The sequence below is a fragment of the Poecilia latipinna genome, unplaced genomic scaffold, assembly GCF_001443285.1.
Source record: "Poecilia latipinna isolate Pla-1442-1.1 unplaced genomic scaffold, P_latipinna-1.0 Scaffold60, whole genome shotgun sequence".
Lineage (NCBI taxonomy): Eukaryota > Metazoa > Chordata > Actinopteri > Cyprinodontiformes > Poeciliidae > Poecilia > Poecilia latipinna.
The window spans coordinates 37,651-54,016 of NW_015112676.1; the positions used below are offsets into that span (position 1 = coordinate 37,651).

At 39.6% G+C, this 16,366-nt stretch overlaps 1 protein-coding gene across 9 annotated transcripts in view; it reads left to right on the forward strand.

Moving 5' to 3' along the window:
* Window positions 1-1,314: 1,314 nt before the first annotated feature.
* Window positions 1,315-16,366, forward strand: part of LOC106962153 (target of Nesh-SH3-like) — a 29,370-nt gene continuing 14,318 nt past the window's right edge. For 5 of the 9 annotated variants that reach the window (XM_015056357.1, XM_015056369.1, XM_015056397.1 and 2 more), the window contains exons 1-9: window positions 1,315-1,605; window positions 10,091-10,270; window positions 10,392-10,460; window positions 10,584-10,716; window positions 11,579-11,769; window positions 12,482-12,525; window positions 13,129-13,177; window positions 14,891-14,956; window positions 15,136-15,213. In XM_015056357.1, coding sequence (XP_014911843.1) covers window positions 1,506-1,605; window positions 10,091-10,270; window positions 10,392-10,460; window positions 10,584-10,716; window positions 11,579-11,769; window positions 12,482-12,525; window positions 13,129-13,177; window positions 14,891-14,956; window positions 15,136-15,213 — 910 coding nt within the window. In that variant the 5' untranslated portion in view covers window positions 1,315-1,505. The remainder of the gene's footprint in view (window positions 1,606-10,090; window positions 10,271-10,391; window positions 10,461-10,583; window positions 10,717-11,578; window positions 11,770-12,481; window positions 12,526-13,128; window positions 13,178-14,890; window positions 14,957-15,135; window positions 15,214-16,366) is intronic. The other 4 variants (XM_015056417.1, XM_015056425.1, XM_015056402.1 and 1 more) reach the window with 3 other exon arrangements.

Genomic DNA, 16,366 nt, shown 5'->3' on the forward strand with positions numbered 1-16,366 from the left:
CAGGGAGAAACTTTTGGCAGACAATAATTAAAACCGCCTCAAGAAAACGATAACACGTCATTTTCACACACAAACGTGACCGGCTGTTAAAGGGGATACATATTAACACTTGGAAGCTGAAGAAAGATCGTAGTGCAGCGCTGTCATCAAAAACTGCCAGGCACCTAGTGATGTCTGGTGCAAAAAGTACTTATTTTTTTAGTAATGTAATGCATGTGATGTTAGTGTGATTATCATTACTTACTGTGCGGACGATGAAAAGTAGGCTTCACAGTGTTGCACAGAAAGAAGGTGTTGGGTCTGAATCTCATCGGTGTCTTTTCAGTGTGACGTTTGCGTGAATCTCTCCGGGGTTTTTCTTTTTTTTTTTTTTTGGTTCCTCCAGCTTCATCCCATGTTGCAAAAACATACATGATTAAATGATTGGGCTGTTTTCTGCACCCGCCTAATCCTCGCAAGTTCAGAGTGGGGTGGATAATGAGTGTGTGTAGAAAAAGGGCCGTCAGATCAATTAGGAAGAGTCCCACGATAATACTGGAGTAGGCCTAGCTGCAGATATCCACAACTCAGGTGGAAGAATCTGTTGGGTTGTGCACTACAAAACTCAATCCTTGCTGGAAGAATGACTAGCCAGCATTCAATAAATGCCATAAGAGTTTCGTTCAACTCGTTCGGAAGTGGCTTCACCGCGAGCCAATCAGCAAATGTATCAGAAGCTGCTCTGTTCAGATGAATAAAAAATGATTTTCATCTTAAATGTCTTTGTTAGTTTGGTGGAAAACTAACAAAGACATTTAAAACATCATTTGGTGACACATGGAGGTGGTAGCATCATGCTGAGGTAAAACAACAGTTTCTAGATTTTCATCCAAGAGGAGTTTTGAAAACCATCTACAGTTTTCTTCCATGTCAAGATTGTGTTGGCCTTTCTGAATGAAGTTTGAGTTTGTAGTGTGACAAAATGAGAAAAACGTATTCAGGGATGAATACTTTTTTGGACGTTGTTGGAAGCAGGTCGTGAGAAGTTGCTCAGTTTATAGAAACAGAGGTGGCAAACTAGTGTCAGGATTCTGCCTTATTAATGCACAAATGTGACACAACTACTGATGTACTGAGCAGCATGCACAATGATAAACCAGCTTTCTCAACTTCCGGTAATCACAATCAGAATCGAAGAACTGTAACTGTAGATGGCACATGATGTGTGGCAAGCAAGGAAATGAAAAAGAAAAGAGGAGATAAGAGTTGTGAGGACAGAGGGTGTGTCTTGTTTTGCACGTTCCCTCCCTCCATCACAGAGTTATAGATGGAGCAGAAGCAGCCTGCAGCATCCACACCTCCTGGTCCTGACAGCGCCACTCGTACCGAGAGCATCCAAAGAACTCAGAAAAGCCACCTGGATTCCTGCGGCTGAAGCGTAAACTTCCCACAGCGCCTGTCTTTTGGAGTCAACCCCTGATCTCATTCGCATCGCCGCAGGCCGTTTCCACCAGAGACTGATAAAGATGCCGTGGCAGAACTCACACTGCTTTCTGCTCCTTTTCCTCACGGCTTTCCTCATCGGGACGGCTCTGTCTCTTCCATCAACTTCCCACAGGCGCAGGGGTGAGTGAGAGCCGCACTGGCTTCGTCATGTGACTCATCTGCATCGGGGGACGCACACGATGTGATGAATTTGATGTGTTTGTCTTGGTTCTCATGAACTTCTTGAGCAGTAAATGTCCATCTGCTGCCTAAGACGAATGCATAAGGAATCTGTTTTTCTCATGAGTGGTTTGGCAACATACCTGCACCACTTAAGAAGATTTTAGACTGCATAAGATGTATATATAGTAGGATAAGCTGGGAAAATAGCACAACTTAAATATGCAGAAAAACTAATGATGTTTCCAAACACTGAAGGTATGTACAGAGACATAAATGATAATTTCAATGTAAATATTACATGTAGCCATATTTAGATAAGCAAAAACAAAGATGATCTGTTTGTAAGTCATGCATAGTTGTTTGATTGTCTTCTTCCCAAAACAAAACCAAAAAAAAGTGGATTTGATTCAGTTTTTTGATTCTCTTAAATGTTGCCAAACTCAATTTCCGAAGGAGAAACTCCATTTAAAGTATGTAATTAACCCACTTTGATGAAAGTATTATTACAGTATATTTTGGACAGTTGAATCTAATTTATCCACTTTCTTTTATCGCACATTGAAATCAGAGTGAAATAGTTTCCATGTTAGTGGTCAATTGACATGTGAAACGAACTAGTTTGATTGCTTTTGTTGGAACAAATCTCACCCACGTTTGCATATTAGGTTTGTTTCCTAATAATTTTGAAAACTGTAATCTTTATTGTGAGCTAATTTTTTCTATAATGAAATAAACAAATAGTTTTAACAAAGTAAAAATAAGCATGACTGAGCAATTTTTAACACATCCATTTGAAGTTGATCAGAGTGTATGAACTTGTATTAAGTTTCCCAGGATTACAAATAAAAGGTGGCGCAGTTGGTAGAGCTGTTGCCTTGCAGCAAGAAGGTTCCCGGTTTGATTCCTGGCCCTGGTCTTTTCTTTCTGCATGGAGTTTGCATGTTCTCCCTGTGCATGCGTGGGTTTTCTCCGGGTACTCCAGCTTCCTCCCACAATCCAAAAACATGACTGTCAGGTTAATTGGCCTACACATGGTGGATGATCTGTAACGCTGTGGGTTTTGTTTCTTTGCTAAAAGCTATGCAATGCTACACAGAGTGGTTTGAAACATCATGAGACTTTTAGACAGAAATCTTGTGTCCTCTTCTAGAAAACAGGTAAAACTGGTCAGAGGATCAAAACGGCAGTAGATCACCAGACACACACCCACCATTGCCATCTCGGTCCCAGAGCTAAAAGTTGGAGAAATCCTCTGAAGCGAGTTGAAGAGAGGAGAGCATAAAACAGGATGAGGAGTCTGCATGATTTAGCAAGATTGTGCAAAGAGGAATAATCAAACGTCCTCCTGTCTGTACACTCCCACCTCGACAAGCATTACAGAGGAAGACTAAGTGCTAGCTGTCCTGCTGGGAAGAGGGAGTCATAGAAGATCTGGGTGGTAATAATTCACACTTGTAAATAAATGTGCCCAAACTACTGGCTGATCTCAGAGGTGTTAGTATTTTTGGAAGGCAACGACATAGCTGTGGGTAAATATGATTAAACTTTCAGTCTGTGTTTGACAACTAAAGGCTTTCTCGGCTTTTATGTTCAATTTCTTGTACTTTATTTTACATGCTAGTAATTTAAGTAAGTTAAAATGTTGTTCTTTTTTTGTTTTTGTTTTTTTCAGTAGTTGGAAAAGGAACCCAAGCATGAAACATAAGAACATCAAAAGTGCATTACAGCTTATTAAACCTTCTCGGCCTGATTAGGATTCTTGCTACATTCTTGGAAAGGAGATGAAGTTTCCACAAATGTTTTCCATATTGTCTCATTGTCCTCTTACTGTAGTTTTTGGGCTCTCATATGTGAATTCTTGTGATAATGATTTCCATTTCCAGCTCTGTTCTCTGCAGCCCTTTAAAGGCATTATTGGCAGTAAGACTGATTCTAGCTGAGGTGGTACAAAGCAATCAGAACAGCTGACTAAAGTTTGCTGGTGTTTTTTTTGGCTGCTGGACTCAAGAAGCTTTTTTTTGTGTTGCTGCACTCTGACCAGAGTCAAATGTCTTTGCCTTTGAATCTAACAGTAAAAAAAAGAACATTATTGTTAAAGTATTGTGAATTTTGGGATGCATCGCACTGGTGCCTTGCAGCAAGGCGGTCCTGGGTTTGAATCTCAGCCTGCTGTCTTTCTGCATGGAGTTTGCTTGTCCTCTTTGTGTGAATTCATCGGTTCTCTCTGGGTACTCCTGCTTCCTCCCACAGTCCAAAAACATGTTAGGTTGACTGGCTTCTCTTTTCCATCTACTCTGAATGTACATGTCAGTTCCAGTACTTAGCATAATAAATTAATTTTTACAAAATAGTGAAACAAACTTGAAGAAACACACTTTAAATCTCACGATTTAGCCATTCTTCGTTATGTAAAAGCTCAATTCACTATAAAAGAGAGTTCACTATGAAAAGCACTCCACAGCATGATGCAGCCACCACCATGTTTCACTGGAGGCATGCAAAATAAACCCTTCAAAGCCAGTGCTTACATTAGGACAGGTATATAGGCGACTGCAGCTGAATGTGAAGAGTTTGTCTGAACGTTGTGGGTTCAGTTCCAGATTCCTGCTGCCATTGAGCAAGGTATTTGTCATCAGTTTGCCTATCGAGCTGCATGTCAGTGTACAAATGTGTTTGTGAGTGCAAATGGGTGAATATGTAAAGCACTGAGTGGCCAGACACCTAGAGAAGGACTATAAATCTGGTGAAAATGTCTTTATTCTTCATCCAGTGAAGTAATGTTAGAAGTTGTATTAAAATAGGATAAATTGAAAAGTGGAATTAAAACGAACAGAGCTATGAAGAAACTGCTCCTTGCCGTAATTATTTTTCAGAAAGTTACTCAAGGAAATGCAATCAGTTACCACACAACACCTCTGAAGCATCACTGTGATCTCCAAGGCTTTATTTAATTAGCTTAAACACATATCTGCATCTTAATGAGTTTCTTCACCTGTAAAAAGTAAAATGAATATCTCAACATTTGTTGCACCTTGAACTTTTTTAAGCCCAAGGTGCAACAAAACATCAGTCTAGTTGATTAAAACAAGATGATTGTGCAGTTGGGAATTTGTGTCCGTCCCCCTTTACTTTAAGACCCCTAAATCAAATCAAATTGGCACCACCTACTTAGTAACAGAAGTGCACTTTTTAAGTAATTTAATCCAAGCATAAATAGATCTGTTATAACACTAGGCATCATTTTAAACACACCATGCCTACAGTGAAGCATGGTGGTGGCTGCATCATGCTGTGGGGTGCATTTCAAAGTGGACTTTCCCTGTCCTATATGATTGAGGTGTTGCATAAGGAAGAATGGCTAAATCGTGTCTAAATTTCCTTAAGCTTGCCCTCCACGTCTATGTAAATGAAATCTCAGCAAAATATGTTTAAGGTTGTGGTTTTATGGTGAAAGAATGTAAAAGAAATATATATATTTTTTGCAGAGTATGACTGACACAGTTTAGCACAAAATACAGTCCACAAACTATAGTGTCATGCCAGACAAAGCAGAATCTCTTGTCATCACCAGACTAATAAAGTGGCGAGTCTGGCATGAGAGATGAAAGCACGAGATTCATTATTTGGAAAGTTGAGGCGGGATCAGGTCAAAAGTACGATGACACATGTAGGGCAGCGGAGACGGAGTGAGGAAGGAGAAGGATAAAGCAGCCATACGAGGGAAAGAAGAAACAGCTGCTGCTCATACAGCTGAGTCTGACACTAAGGTGGTGATGTAGTGTGAGAGAGGAGAGACCCACATGGGAACAGCATGACTGCTTGGGGTAAAATATGAAAATCCAAGGCACGACTTTCTGCAGCCAGGATTTTAAGGCGATGCCCGCATCCAGGCCTAGATATGTGATTAGTGATGGATGTGGCCAGAGAGACGTGTGCCGAGTTACAGGAGATATTCTTAGTTGCAGAATTACACCCGTCTCCAGTTATTCCCATTAGAGCTTATGTAGGTCAGGTCTCGTGTCGTTAAATCACCCGCTAACTTATTTCAAAACCTCCCCCGTCTGACTGACGTGAGGTTCTGAGGGATTTTCCCTCTTCATTTCCTTAACTGGACGGAACCGCTGCACCAAACAACACAGTCAAACATCTGTCTTTATCTTCACAGCGAGGAGATCCAAGTTTTCCTTCACTTCCTCACTTCCAACACAGAGACCTGAGTCTGTGCGGTGCTGAGGCGCGTCTCTCCATGACTGAACCCTGCGGTTAAATAAAGGCTGGGTACAAACGTGTATCTACAAAATTTTTCATATTTTTCACGTCAACCACAAACATTGACGTATTAAATTGGAATTTTCTGCAGACCAACACAAAATGACATTTTTTGTAAAGTAGAAAAAATGCGGCCACCGTCAGCATAAAGATAGTTTTTTTTTTCAGAGCGCAAACTTTTTTTTTCCATCACAAATAGCATTTTGCAATTTTAGTATTTAGCACACCTGAGTCAACACAACCCTTTTCTGCAGGTACAGCTGCAGGTTTTATTGAACGTGCCAATAACACATCATACTAAAACTTTTAGGGTTTTGTCCCCTGACTATAAACAAAAAAAGTTCAGTTTGTAGCTTAGGCTCTGTTTATTAAAATATACTAGGCTCAGTGAGATTGGGTAGGTATCATCCTTTAATATTAGCTTTCAAATCTTGCCACAGATCCCCAGTTCTATTTATGTTTGGACTTTAACTGGGCCATTGTAACACGTGAATGCTCTTTGCCAGATCTAACTCTGCTGGGAAATGAACCTCTGCTCCATTTTCCTTAACTTATCTCCATCAAACCTCCCATCAGGTCTGATGAATTTCCTTATCCAATCTCAAAATAAACATTTATACATCATGATACTGCCGCCACCATTTGGTGAGATGATCGTCAATGTTCTCCATTAAACCTCTGAGATTTTCAATACATTATTTTTCCTGTTGCCTCTCAGTTACGCCCCATTTTGTTTAGATCTATTTTTTAAAACGTCAGCATGCTATGTTGGCCGAAAGGCAAAACTTTCGACAGGTTGTCATAGGACAGATCCAGTGTGTGTTTCTTCTGGATATCAGAATTAGGTTAAGTTTAAAATTAGCTGGCAGTCTTTTCTCAGTGTGTCAACTGTTTTGAGTCTCTCATCCTAAGAGACAGTCCCTGTTGGGTTTCAATGGAAAAAAAACAACAACAGAAAAAGAATTCAGTGTTGATAGGAAACAAACTGTGATGGTGTTTTTCAAATCCAGGGCTTCCCCCTCTCTCGCTGTCAGTGCCTGAGCTGGCGTCCTGCAGTGTCTGGCACCGCCGCTAATGCAAAGTTCCACTATTTCATTCAGAGCTGCGGCCCGAGCCAAGGACATGTGCAGAGGAGAGCACAGAGCGGGTCCTCACCCAGGCAAACACCCCATTGTTTAAAGAGCGGAGGTTTTAGGCAGGCATTCGGGATTTCCACCGCAAAATAATAATAAAACAAGATCAAAACAAATAGAAACAGAAGTGATGGAAATACAATTAACAAAATACCTTTAAGTATAAAACTCACCATTTCACATCCAAGCCTTCCTGCGGGGTTATTGTTTTCCATGCGCTGCAGCCAGCTCTCGGTTATAACTCTCACCCCTTGTCAAATCCAGTTTGTCTCAGTGCTCGGGCTTTCAGCAGCACATCTGGTATGAAATGACAGTTTTTCTATCGCAGACAAAAAAGTGGCAAAGGAGACTTACTTTTTCTCGTTTTGTGCCAGTAATGATGGGGGATTCAGGTCAATTTATTGTGCATACTGAATGGAAGCGTGCACATAATGCGAAGGTGACTGTGCTGTTAGAAGCAACAGTCTGCTACTTGATATTTCTGAATCAGAGTCTGCTTCATGTATTAACAAACATGAACCTGTACATGATGTTTTCAGCAAGGGCTCGTTTCATGCTCGATCAGAACTTTATCAGCTGCAAACATTCAACCTGTTAGCGTTCCTGTGTCTCCAGAATGTTACCAAAAGCAACGTTTTGTCCCTTGGAGGACGGTAGAGACATTATTGTCCTGCTGCAGTGGGAGTTGGGAGAGGCTGTTCTATAGATTATCAAGGAGGAGTTCTCAGACTTCATGTTCAAAGGTTCAAATCTGATTTCTAGATCGGGTTGTTTTAAAACCTTCCTGCTTGTAGCTATTAGCTTTGCATTCTCTGCTTGATAATGCAACTCATAATTGTTTTGGCATCGGTCCCTGGTCTCCCCTGAGCTACGCCTCAGCTGAGTGGACTGGGCCCAGACTGACTGGCGGTTCCGTAACGATTTGTCTTCCAGACTTTGGGAATCTCTGATGCGCTGTGTGGTGTCCCCTGACTCTGCTTCTTCTGGCACATCTCACCTTCACATGATAGGAAAACACGTGTGGGACGTCTGACAGATTCAGTAGCTTCACCTGGTTTTGTCGCTTCCTCTCGCAGTCCAAAAACATTCATGTTAAAGTAATTGTTCTCCCTAAAGTCATGTGTTCATGGTGATCTGTCAAGTTTATGTCTCTGTAGTTGTATGTCATTACACGAATGCTGAGAAAATGGACGTCCCTTTACGGATTTCTTCAAGCTAATTTCAATAACAGACAGAGATCATCTGAGCGAACACGAAAAGCCAAAAGGGCACTTTGTGAAAATGTAATATGGCCCCCTGCCGTTATTTTTCAATGATTTTTCTCACCAGCCAAACCCAGTCCTGATTTCTGCCAGACATTAAATATCAAGAAATCACCTATAAAGAACTTGTCTAGCAACGTGTAGTAGGCTAAAACTTCCACATGATGCTCTGATCCAAAGAAATTCAAGATTCAAAGCCACTGTTTCCTGTCAGTCTTGAAAAGTTAAAACAAAAAACATTTGTAATCCTTGAGGACTGAAGTGAACCACAGTAGGAGTCATCAGGGGGAGATGAAGAAGAACTAGAACAGAGCTAAACCTTCCCAGGTGTGGCCAACCCTCCGAAAATTAACCTGGGAGCTTATTGACGGGTTATCCAGCTGGATGAGTCAATGATGCACTGAATCACTCGACTCACTTAAGATTACTGCTTATAGTTGAATAATGTGAAGATTATTGAATGATTCAATGAACAAAAATGACTTCAATCAGAGAGTTTGAGGGGGAAGCTGATACATACCAAAGAGGCCTGTCTCGTTTTTCCCAAATAACACCTCGGTGATCCTCAATATATTTGGGAAAATGTTTTATGTGCTGTTGAGGAAACGTAAATGGAACTTTTTGAAAGGTGTGTATCCTGTTTCATCTGGAATAAAACTATTATTTTTCAAAGATGACGTCATACAGAGACAGTTACTGTTTTCCTGGACAGCTTTCTTTACCTGATGTAACCATCCATTCTGCTCCCCAGAGTACTTATCATTTAATTGCCCTGACAAAGTGAACAAAAAATAAGACCGTAAGATTTTTCGGTTTCCGTCCAGCTTAAATCCGTTCTCTAGTTCCTGTCATCGTCTGACATCTGTTAGCATATTCTTCTTATTTGTACTCTTTCTGAATAAGTCATTTTCAGCAGAAATGTGGTGTAATTCTGTTTCTGTCACCTCATGATATTTCATTCAGCTCTACATGAGAGTAACGCTTCTACTCTCACCTCATATTTTAAAAGCAAGTGTTTATTTCACCTTCAAGAAGATTTCATTGCACCAGTTTTACTCCCAAGCTCATCATCTGCATCAAGTTGTGATGGTGAAATCAGGATGATTTGATTTTAAAGTGAACATCCTTATTTATCTCTACACGCAGCATGAATGATTGTCTTATTCTCTGAGGAATCTGGCAACATGAGCTCTTATTTCTCATGTACTTGCAGCTGCTTTGACTGTAAGTGATAAAATGCAGAAGAATGTAAGTTATAAGAATATAACTTGAAAGCAGCTTCCTTCTCCCACATTCTTAAAGTTATAGTTTATTGTTCTTGGTATTTATGTGTGCAGATTATTTGTGTGTGTTGTGATTTTGGAAAATGCCCTGCCAGTTTGTGGAACAATAAACCCGGTTAAAGTTAGCTGATAGTACATCTATCTGGAAAGTTAATGGAAAGTTCCAGAAAAGCTCATGGAAAGTTTTGGAAAATGCCTATTATTGAAAAGCAATTTGTAAATTTTGAAACTTATTTGTACCTTCAGGGAAGTACCTAGTAGGAAAAAATCAGGAAATTCTGTAACGTTCTTGACTAAGTCAGAGAAAGTATCTGTTACCCTCTGGAAAGTATCCGGTAAATGTCTGAAATCTGTAAATTCAAGAAATGCACAGGGAGTATTGGTGGAATTTATATTCTGTTATTGCTCATTCAATAGTTTTCAGTGTAAAAAAAAAAGGTTTGTCATAAAGTGTTTATTGTCGATCTGATCAGTGGTTCCCCTCCTGCTTCAATAGTGAGACGTCAGAATATGAAAGTCCGCATCAGCGCCTCGGGAGACACCATTGTGATGAAGTTCCTGCATCCTAACACCGACACCAAGCTTGAGGGCTACATCCTGGGATACGGCAGCAGCATGTTCTCCAAACAGTTCATCCAGTTGCCTGAAAATGGACAGCCATATGAGACTGAGTTTGGTAAGACTGGAGGGGTGTTTGCCCACAGTCAAGTAATCTGCCTGGATTGTTTGACTGTAAGCTAAAAGAGTGAATTATGAGAGCACATTCACACCCAAACTCATATTTCCCTTGTGGTTAGATGCTGAACCAAAGTACCTTGTAGCTGTCCAGCCAATCCCAGCCAATGAGGTGAAAAAGCAGTGCAAAGGTTTGTGTTTAAAAAAAAAAAAAAAAGTAAAGAATCATCACCAAAACTACACAGCAAGATTTATTTCCAAGCTAAATCTGAGTGATTTAAGTATAAAAGTAAAATCCTGCTTTGTTTTTTCAGGTAAAGTGGAACTGCAAAAGCCTCTGCATTTGGTCATCGGGTCTGTGACGCCCACCTCTGTCCTCCTCTCCTGGGGGATGCTGCTGAAAACACCCTTTGAAGGGAATGTCATGAACGACTGCCTAGAAGATGGGTGAGTGTAGATAAAGTTTATTTTCTAAAACGCACCGTGACACGCAGGCGTCCGTTCATAAACAGACGCACACAACACATAAATCCAACCAAAATTGGTCGTCTATTATATATTTTTTATTAAAAAATAATGCAGCAGTCTCTAAGGAAAAATTGATTTCTACAAAGTAGTGACAATTAAATAAAAATATTTAACATAAGTGACTGCACACATCACCTCCTATTTTTTATTTTTATTTTTTGTAAAATTTTGTCAAGAGGGTGAATGTTTTTTTTATAAGCACAGTAAACGGTTTAAAATCGACACTGTGTGGCTTCTAGAAAACCGGGCAGATAACTCTTAAATTGCATACCTCATGTGAGAGTTGTCCCTTTTTCCAAGGAAGAGGGAAAATAAACGTCTGCATATCTTCTACATCTTGACTTTCCCTTGGAATACTTTACCTGAACTTTATAAGTAATTTGGATGTGTTTGAGTGAAAACAATCCACGGTAAGTGTGATGGAGATGTCCTGGCCAGTTACAGTACTCCCTGACGTCTCTCGGGTTACCTAGCATTGGATCCAGAGCAGCTGGGTGTTTGAGAGAGGAGTCCTCCCACACGACATGCAGCATGCGTAAAATATTTAGTCTAAAATTGGAAAAAGAAAACTGTACTGGTGTCATTCTCCTAGCAATATTTTCACATTCAAACGGAGGAAAGAATTAAAGGAAAAGTCTCTGCTTCACAGTCAGAGCGGAGCATGGCGTCACTAAGCAGCACAGAAAAGAATCTGTTCAAAAATGTTAGTTTTAGTTCGTTCTTCCTCAATTTAAACTTCTTACCCCACACGTTTACGAGTTCTGCTCTGTCCTCCTCTCAGACACTATACGGTTCGTTACCGCGAGAAGAACAGGAAGTGGAACTACCAGACCTGCCCAACGAGCGACACGGTCATTGACAACCTGAAGCCCCATGCCGTCTACGAGTTTGGAGTCCAGCCTAATTCCAAGGACGGCGCCGGAGCCTGGAGCAAACCCGTGCTTCACAACGTCAGCACTGCAGGCATCCAGGGTATGTAGGATTTCTTTGTGTTGCTCAAGTACCTCAAAGTTAATCAGTTTTCAATAATCATTCAATTCTTTTTTCTTTTTTTTCTCAGTACAGAAACAAAGACTCACCTGTGAGTCATGTAGGCATGTAGAGGATCCTGAACTCAATGGATGAACCGATGTTGTGTCGACTAGTTTTATGTTTACCTTAGGTGGTTTGTTAATCTGTTACAATAACCATTGTTGATCCATTTGATTAATACATGGTGTAGTCTTGGTAATTACAGGTGCAAATGGGTTATGCACAGACTCATTCTATAAATTCAAAATATTACTGAAAAGCCTATTTATTTCAGGAACTTTTTCAATAAGTGAAACACATTATATAGATTAATTACACACAGATGGTTGTTTGAAAGCCTTTATTTCTGTTAATTATGATGATTTTTCACTTAAAGGTAATGAAAATGTGACATTTAAATTAGGATATTACATCATCATCAGACCAGTGAAGATCATATTTAATGCAGACATGTGGGCTTAATTAAAAGTATGTTTAATACCTGCCTGCTAAAGGTTGTTTTCAAAAAGTGCTTTTAATCTGACAAATGGGCGTCATCTGAGTGCATATTCTGGAGATGACTGCTAATTATTAGATCCAATAAAGTAATTTTTGCTTCATGAAGTTGCAGTGTTATTACTGAATTGACTTCTTTTCTTTTTTGTGATTTTAGAAAAGGTCATCAGAAGAATCTTAAAGTATCCCATCAGCCCTGTGGTATGTAATAAACAAGTTTTATACTCCCCCCCAAAAAACAAATATTTTAGCATTTTTTTTAATAATATAGCCTTTACTGGCTATTCTGAACTGATGCCAAATGCAGAAAAAGAAAAGGAAAACAAATGGAGTTAGAAATCAGGCTCACCTCGTCTTCTGCAAATATTAAACAAATAAATGACATTTGAAAACTGGGTGTGTATGCTGAGCAGATGTTCTCGCTGTGGAGTCCGTGTTATAAACTTTAGTGAGCCCATGCTATTCTTGGGCTTGTTGGCTTGTTGATTTTCCATGGAACTGCTAAATGGAAATGACATCAGTGCAGCCACGACTAGCCAAGCCACAGAGCATGGTCTGTATCTCACTCTGCAGTACAAAGAGAGGAAATCAGCAGATAGGTCTAAGAGGACCACATAGTACTTTCTGTCATGTTGTGTGACCGGGCTGAGTGAGAGACCTTTGAACACCCTGCTTCTCTCCGGGGACTTGGAGTCTTGATAAGCTATGCACTGCAGACAACGAGACAGTTGACCATAAATACTCACATACTGATGTCTTTAAAAAAAAAAACAAATAGCCTCTTCTATCCTTTCTTTTCCTCAGAAAACCTTCACTCCTGCTCCTCCGTCCTTCCAGTTTCCTCTTCAGCACGGTAAGCCAAGAGAAAAAAGTAGTGTTCTTACGGTCTAAAGCACTGCATGTTTAATTAATTGATGGTGTATCCTCTTTTATACATTTCTGTTTCGGGCCTTCTCCGTTTCCCTTCGTTTCTAGGCTGAGCTCTGATATGTGATTTGTTGTGTTGCGGACCAGATCATTTCCTCCCGAATTACTTTTTCATGTGTGCTCTTTGCAGCAGATGGCGGCTAGATATTCCAAAGCATCATTAGGATGTTGACACACCTCTGTGTGGATTTTGGATGCTTTTAAGGTTTAATGTCTCATCGGACATTCTCAAGCCGATTCAATGACTCAAGTTCAACGACCTGTGAGAGCCGGACCATCTGTTGCAAGTTGTAGAATAACTTTGGCGAGTGATCATTTATCAATAAGATATAAATATACTTTTAAAAAATAAACTCAACTCTTTTGACATGGCTTGTTTGCTCCAGTTAATCAGTCACGTCTATCATTGTTTTAGAGCAGCCTTAATTAGCATTTCTTCCTCTAGAAACATTTTAAGACAGAGTGGGCTTGAGCTGCTGTGAGATTCTCGTTGCTCCTAGTAACAATAAAAAATCTGGCATGATGTAATTGCTTGTCTTTTGAAAATGGGAAAGCGGCAATCATTCCTTCTGCTGCAAGAGGTAATATAATATATTGATGGAATACTTATGAGAAAAGTATATGGATGTTTTGATTTTGATGAGCAGGTTTATGCACAAATGCACAATGAACACCCACTACACTAAGCAGTAGTCTTCAAGTGCTTATTGCAGAAAATGTGATTATAATGTACAAAATAGTGGATATTTTTTTCTGATTTTTGAACATTTTCATCTTGACTAATTGCTTTCCTAAAAGTTTCTGCAACAAGGCAAGTGTAAACCCATCTGAACCGGTCTTTCTTGCATATGACAGAATAGCTAGGAGCTAGCTGACTGGCAGTGTGCACCACTGGGGAGGAGAAGAGTCCTCTTGTGCTGCTTTTTTCTTCAAGAATCTAGTGAAAAGTCTCCATACGGTTAGAGAAAAGGACTTTTTAGCATCTCATCAAAAGGGTTTTAAATCTGAGGAATGCTATGATGATAAATCATTGCGATTTTGAAATCCTAACTTTTTAAAACCTTCACATACCTCGATAGTAACAACCAGATCTTTCTTCATGGACATGAGTGATTGCTGGCGTTTGTATATTTGTTTGCATGAAAAGGCATAAACATTGGGGCCAAAATTTGCAAAATTTGACACAGTTGAAGCAAAAGGCGAGGCGTATCGTCCAGATACCTTCGTACCAGCAGCATTTTTAGCTAGATGAAGGCTGCTGCTTTTATTCGAGGACCTCAAACCTCAAACTTCAAACCTAAGCAGCTGACCGCCAGTGTCTCGATAGGAAAAGCTGAACTTGATTTAGTGACTCAAAAGATTTTCCAGATACTTTAGCATATGATGATTCAAGCAGACGTTTGCGGTCACCAAGCCTGGCAGCATTTTAGTTGCAGTGTTTCAATTTTGTAGCATTAAACATTTTTGAAAATATATTTGTCAGAATGTGCTTTACTACTCCACAGTTTATGCAAAGTAATTATGATGCAGTATTTTGCTGGTTTGGACTAATTAAATGTCGCTCAGCTCCTTAACGTAATACATTCTTTTCTCCTCCTGATTAACCATGTTCTGTGCTGTTTCTTTTTGTCCCTGTCAGCTTCTAAAAACAGGACGAGGACCAGAGTGTTCACCTCCAGAATCAAAACCCCACAAACAACTCCTGGTAAAGACTTTTCTGGACCGATTCAGTGGTCAGAGACAACCCTGAGCATTTGAACCGACAATTTTACTTGAATTCTGCATATTTCTTTGCAGGAAATCCTAACTCACTGTTTGCTCTTCGTGCAGGGCATAACAAATATGTTTTTGCGCAGGTCTACTAACGCTCACTGTATTTCTCAGCTCCTACAACAGCTGCTAAACAGAAAATTCTGCCAACACCTGGACCAAAACTACCTGTGATCAACAAGCAGCCTATCGGTAAAAAGCTCTTGTTGTTGTTTTTTTCATATATTTCATTCCCGCTGTTGTTATGGGCAATCATAGGAATGATGACAGGCAAGATATTGGAGGCTTAAGGATGCTTTTGCTTTTGAAACAGTTGCTTGAACTGTCCTGTGGATCCAATATGACTCTACTGAGTCATTTCAGCTGTGTGACAAAAAAAAAAAATACAGCATAAGCAAACGTTTGGGGTCGCTCTTCAATAATTTACTTTGTATACTGATTTATATAACTTAAATTAAAAGTCATAATCTAAGCCTGCAAACCAGGTTTTTAACAATAACTGATAAAGAATGGGAGCTGCTTTCTTTCTGCATTTCCTGTATTCTTTTTGTTCTGTCTTAACTTATATCTCAATGTTTCTTGTCCATTTTTTTTAGGGTCTACAGTTTAATGTTTGCAACTGATTTGTTTTCCTTTAGTAATTTGCAAGCAGTGGCTGTTTAATTTATGCACAGTCAAAAAAACTTCTCAATTTCTTTTGCCTCTAATACAGATGTTTTTTTGGGTTTTTTTTTTATCTCATCAAAGGGATAAATAGACTGTCATCATAGTCTACTTTTTCAATAGCCACTATTACTTGGTGCAATAAGCATGCACTAAAAGCGACAACAATTGTACAAATTTTGCTCTGGAATGAAACAATTAATAACTGTGGGCACATGGTGAAAAAGTAAAATAAAACTTGAGCAATTATTCATCTATAAACCATCTAAAGTGGGCATCTGTGTCATTGTTTTTAAAGGTTTCTCAGTATATATTTAGGCCACAAGCAATTTTTAAAACAAAACTTTGGAAAAATTTGGAAAGATTTCTTTTTACAGTCTTTCCTTAAGATCCACTTTGTGTTTCTTTGCCCTCCCTTCTTTCAACAAGGCCTACATCTCACCAGATGGAGTTACCAAGAAGTGATCAGTCAGAAATTATTACTACCTCATATGTCATAGCATTTCAGCGCCATAGCTAATGGATTTCAATGGCGATCACTCATTGGCAACCAGGCCTCTTGCTGAATATATGTGTAATAGCATAGCTCTTAGACTTCAAATGCCTTCAAATGGTTTGCTTATAATCTTGGAACAAGACCAATCAAGTTTTTGTGTTTCTGTGTGACGTGTCAGACCAAAGG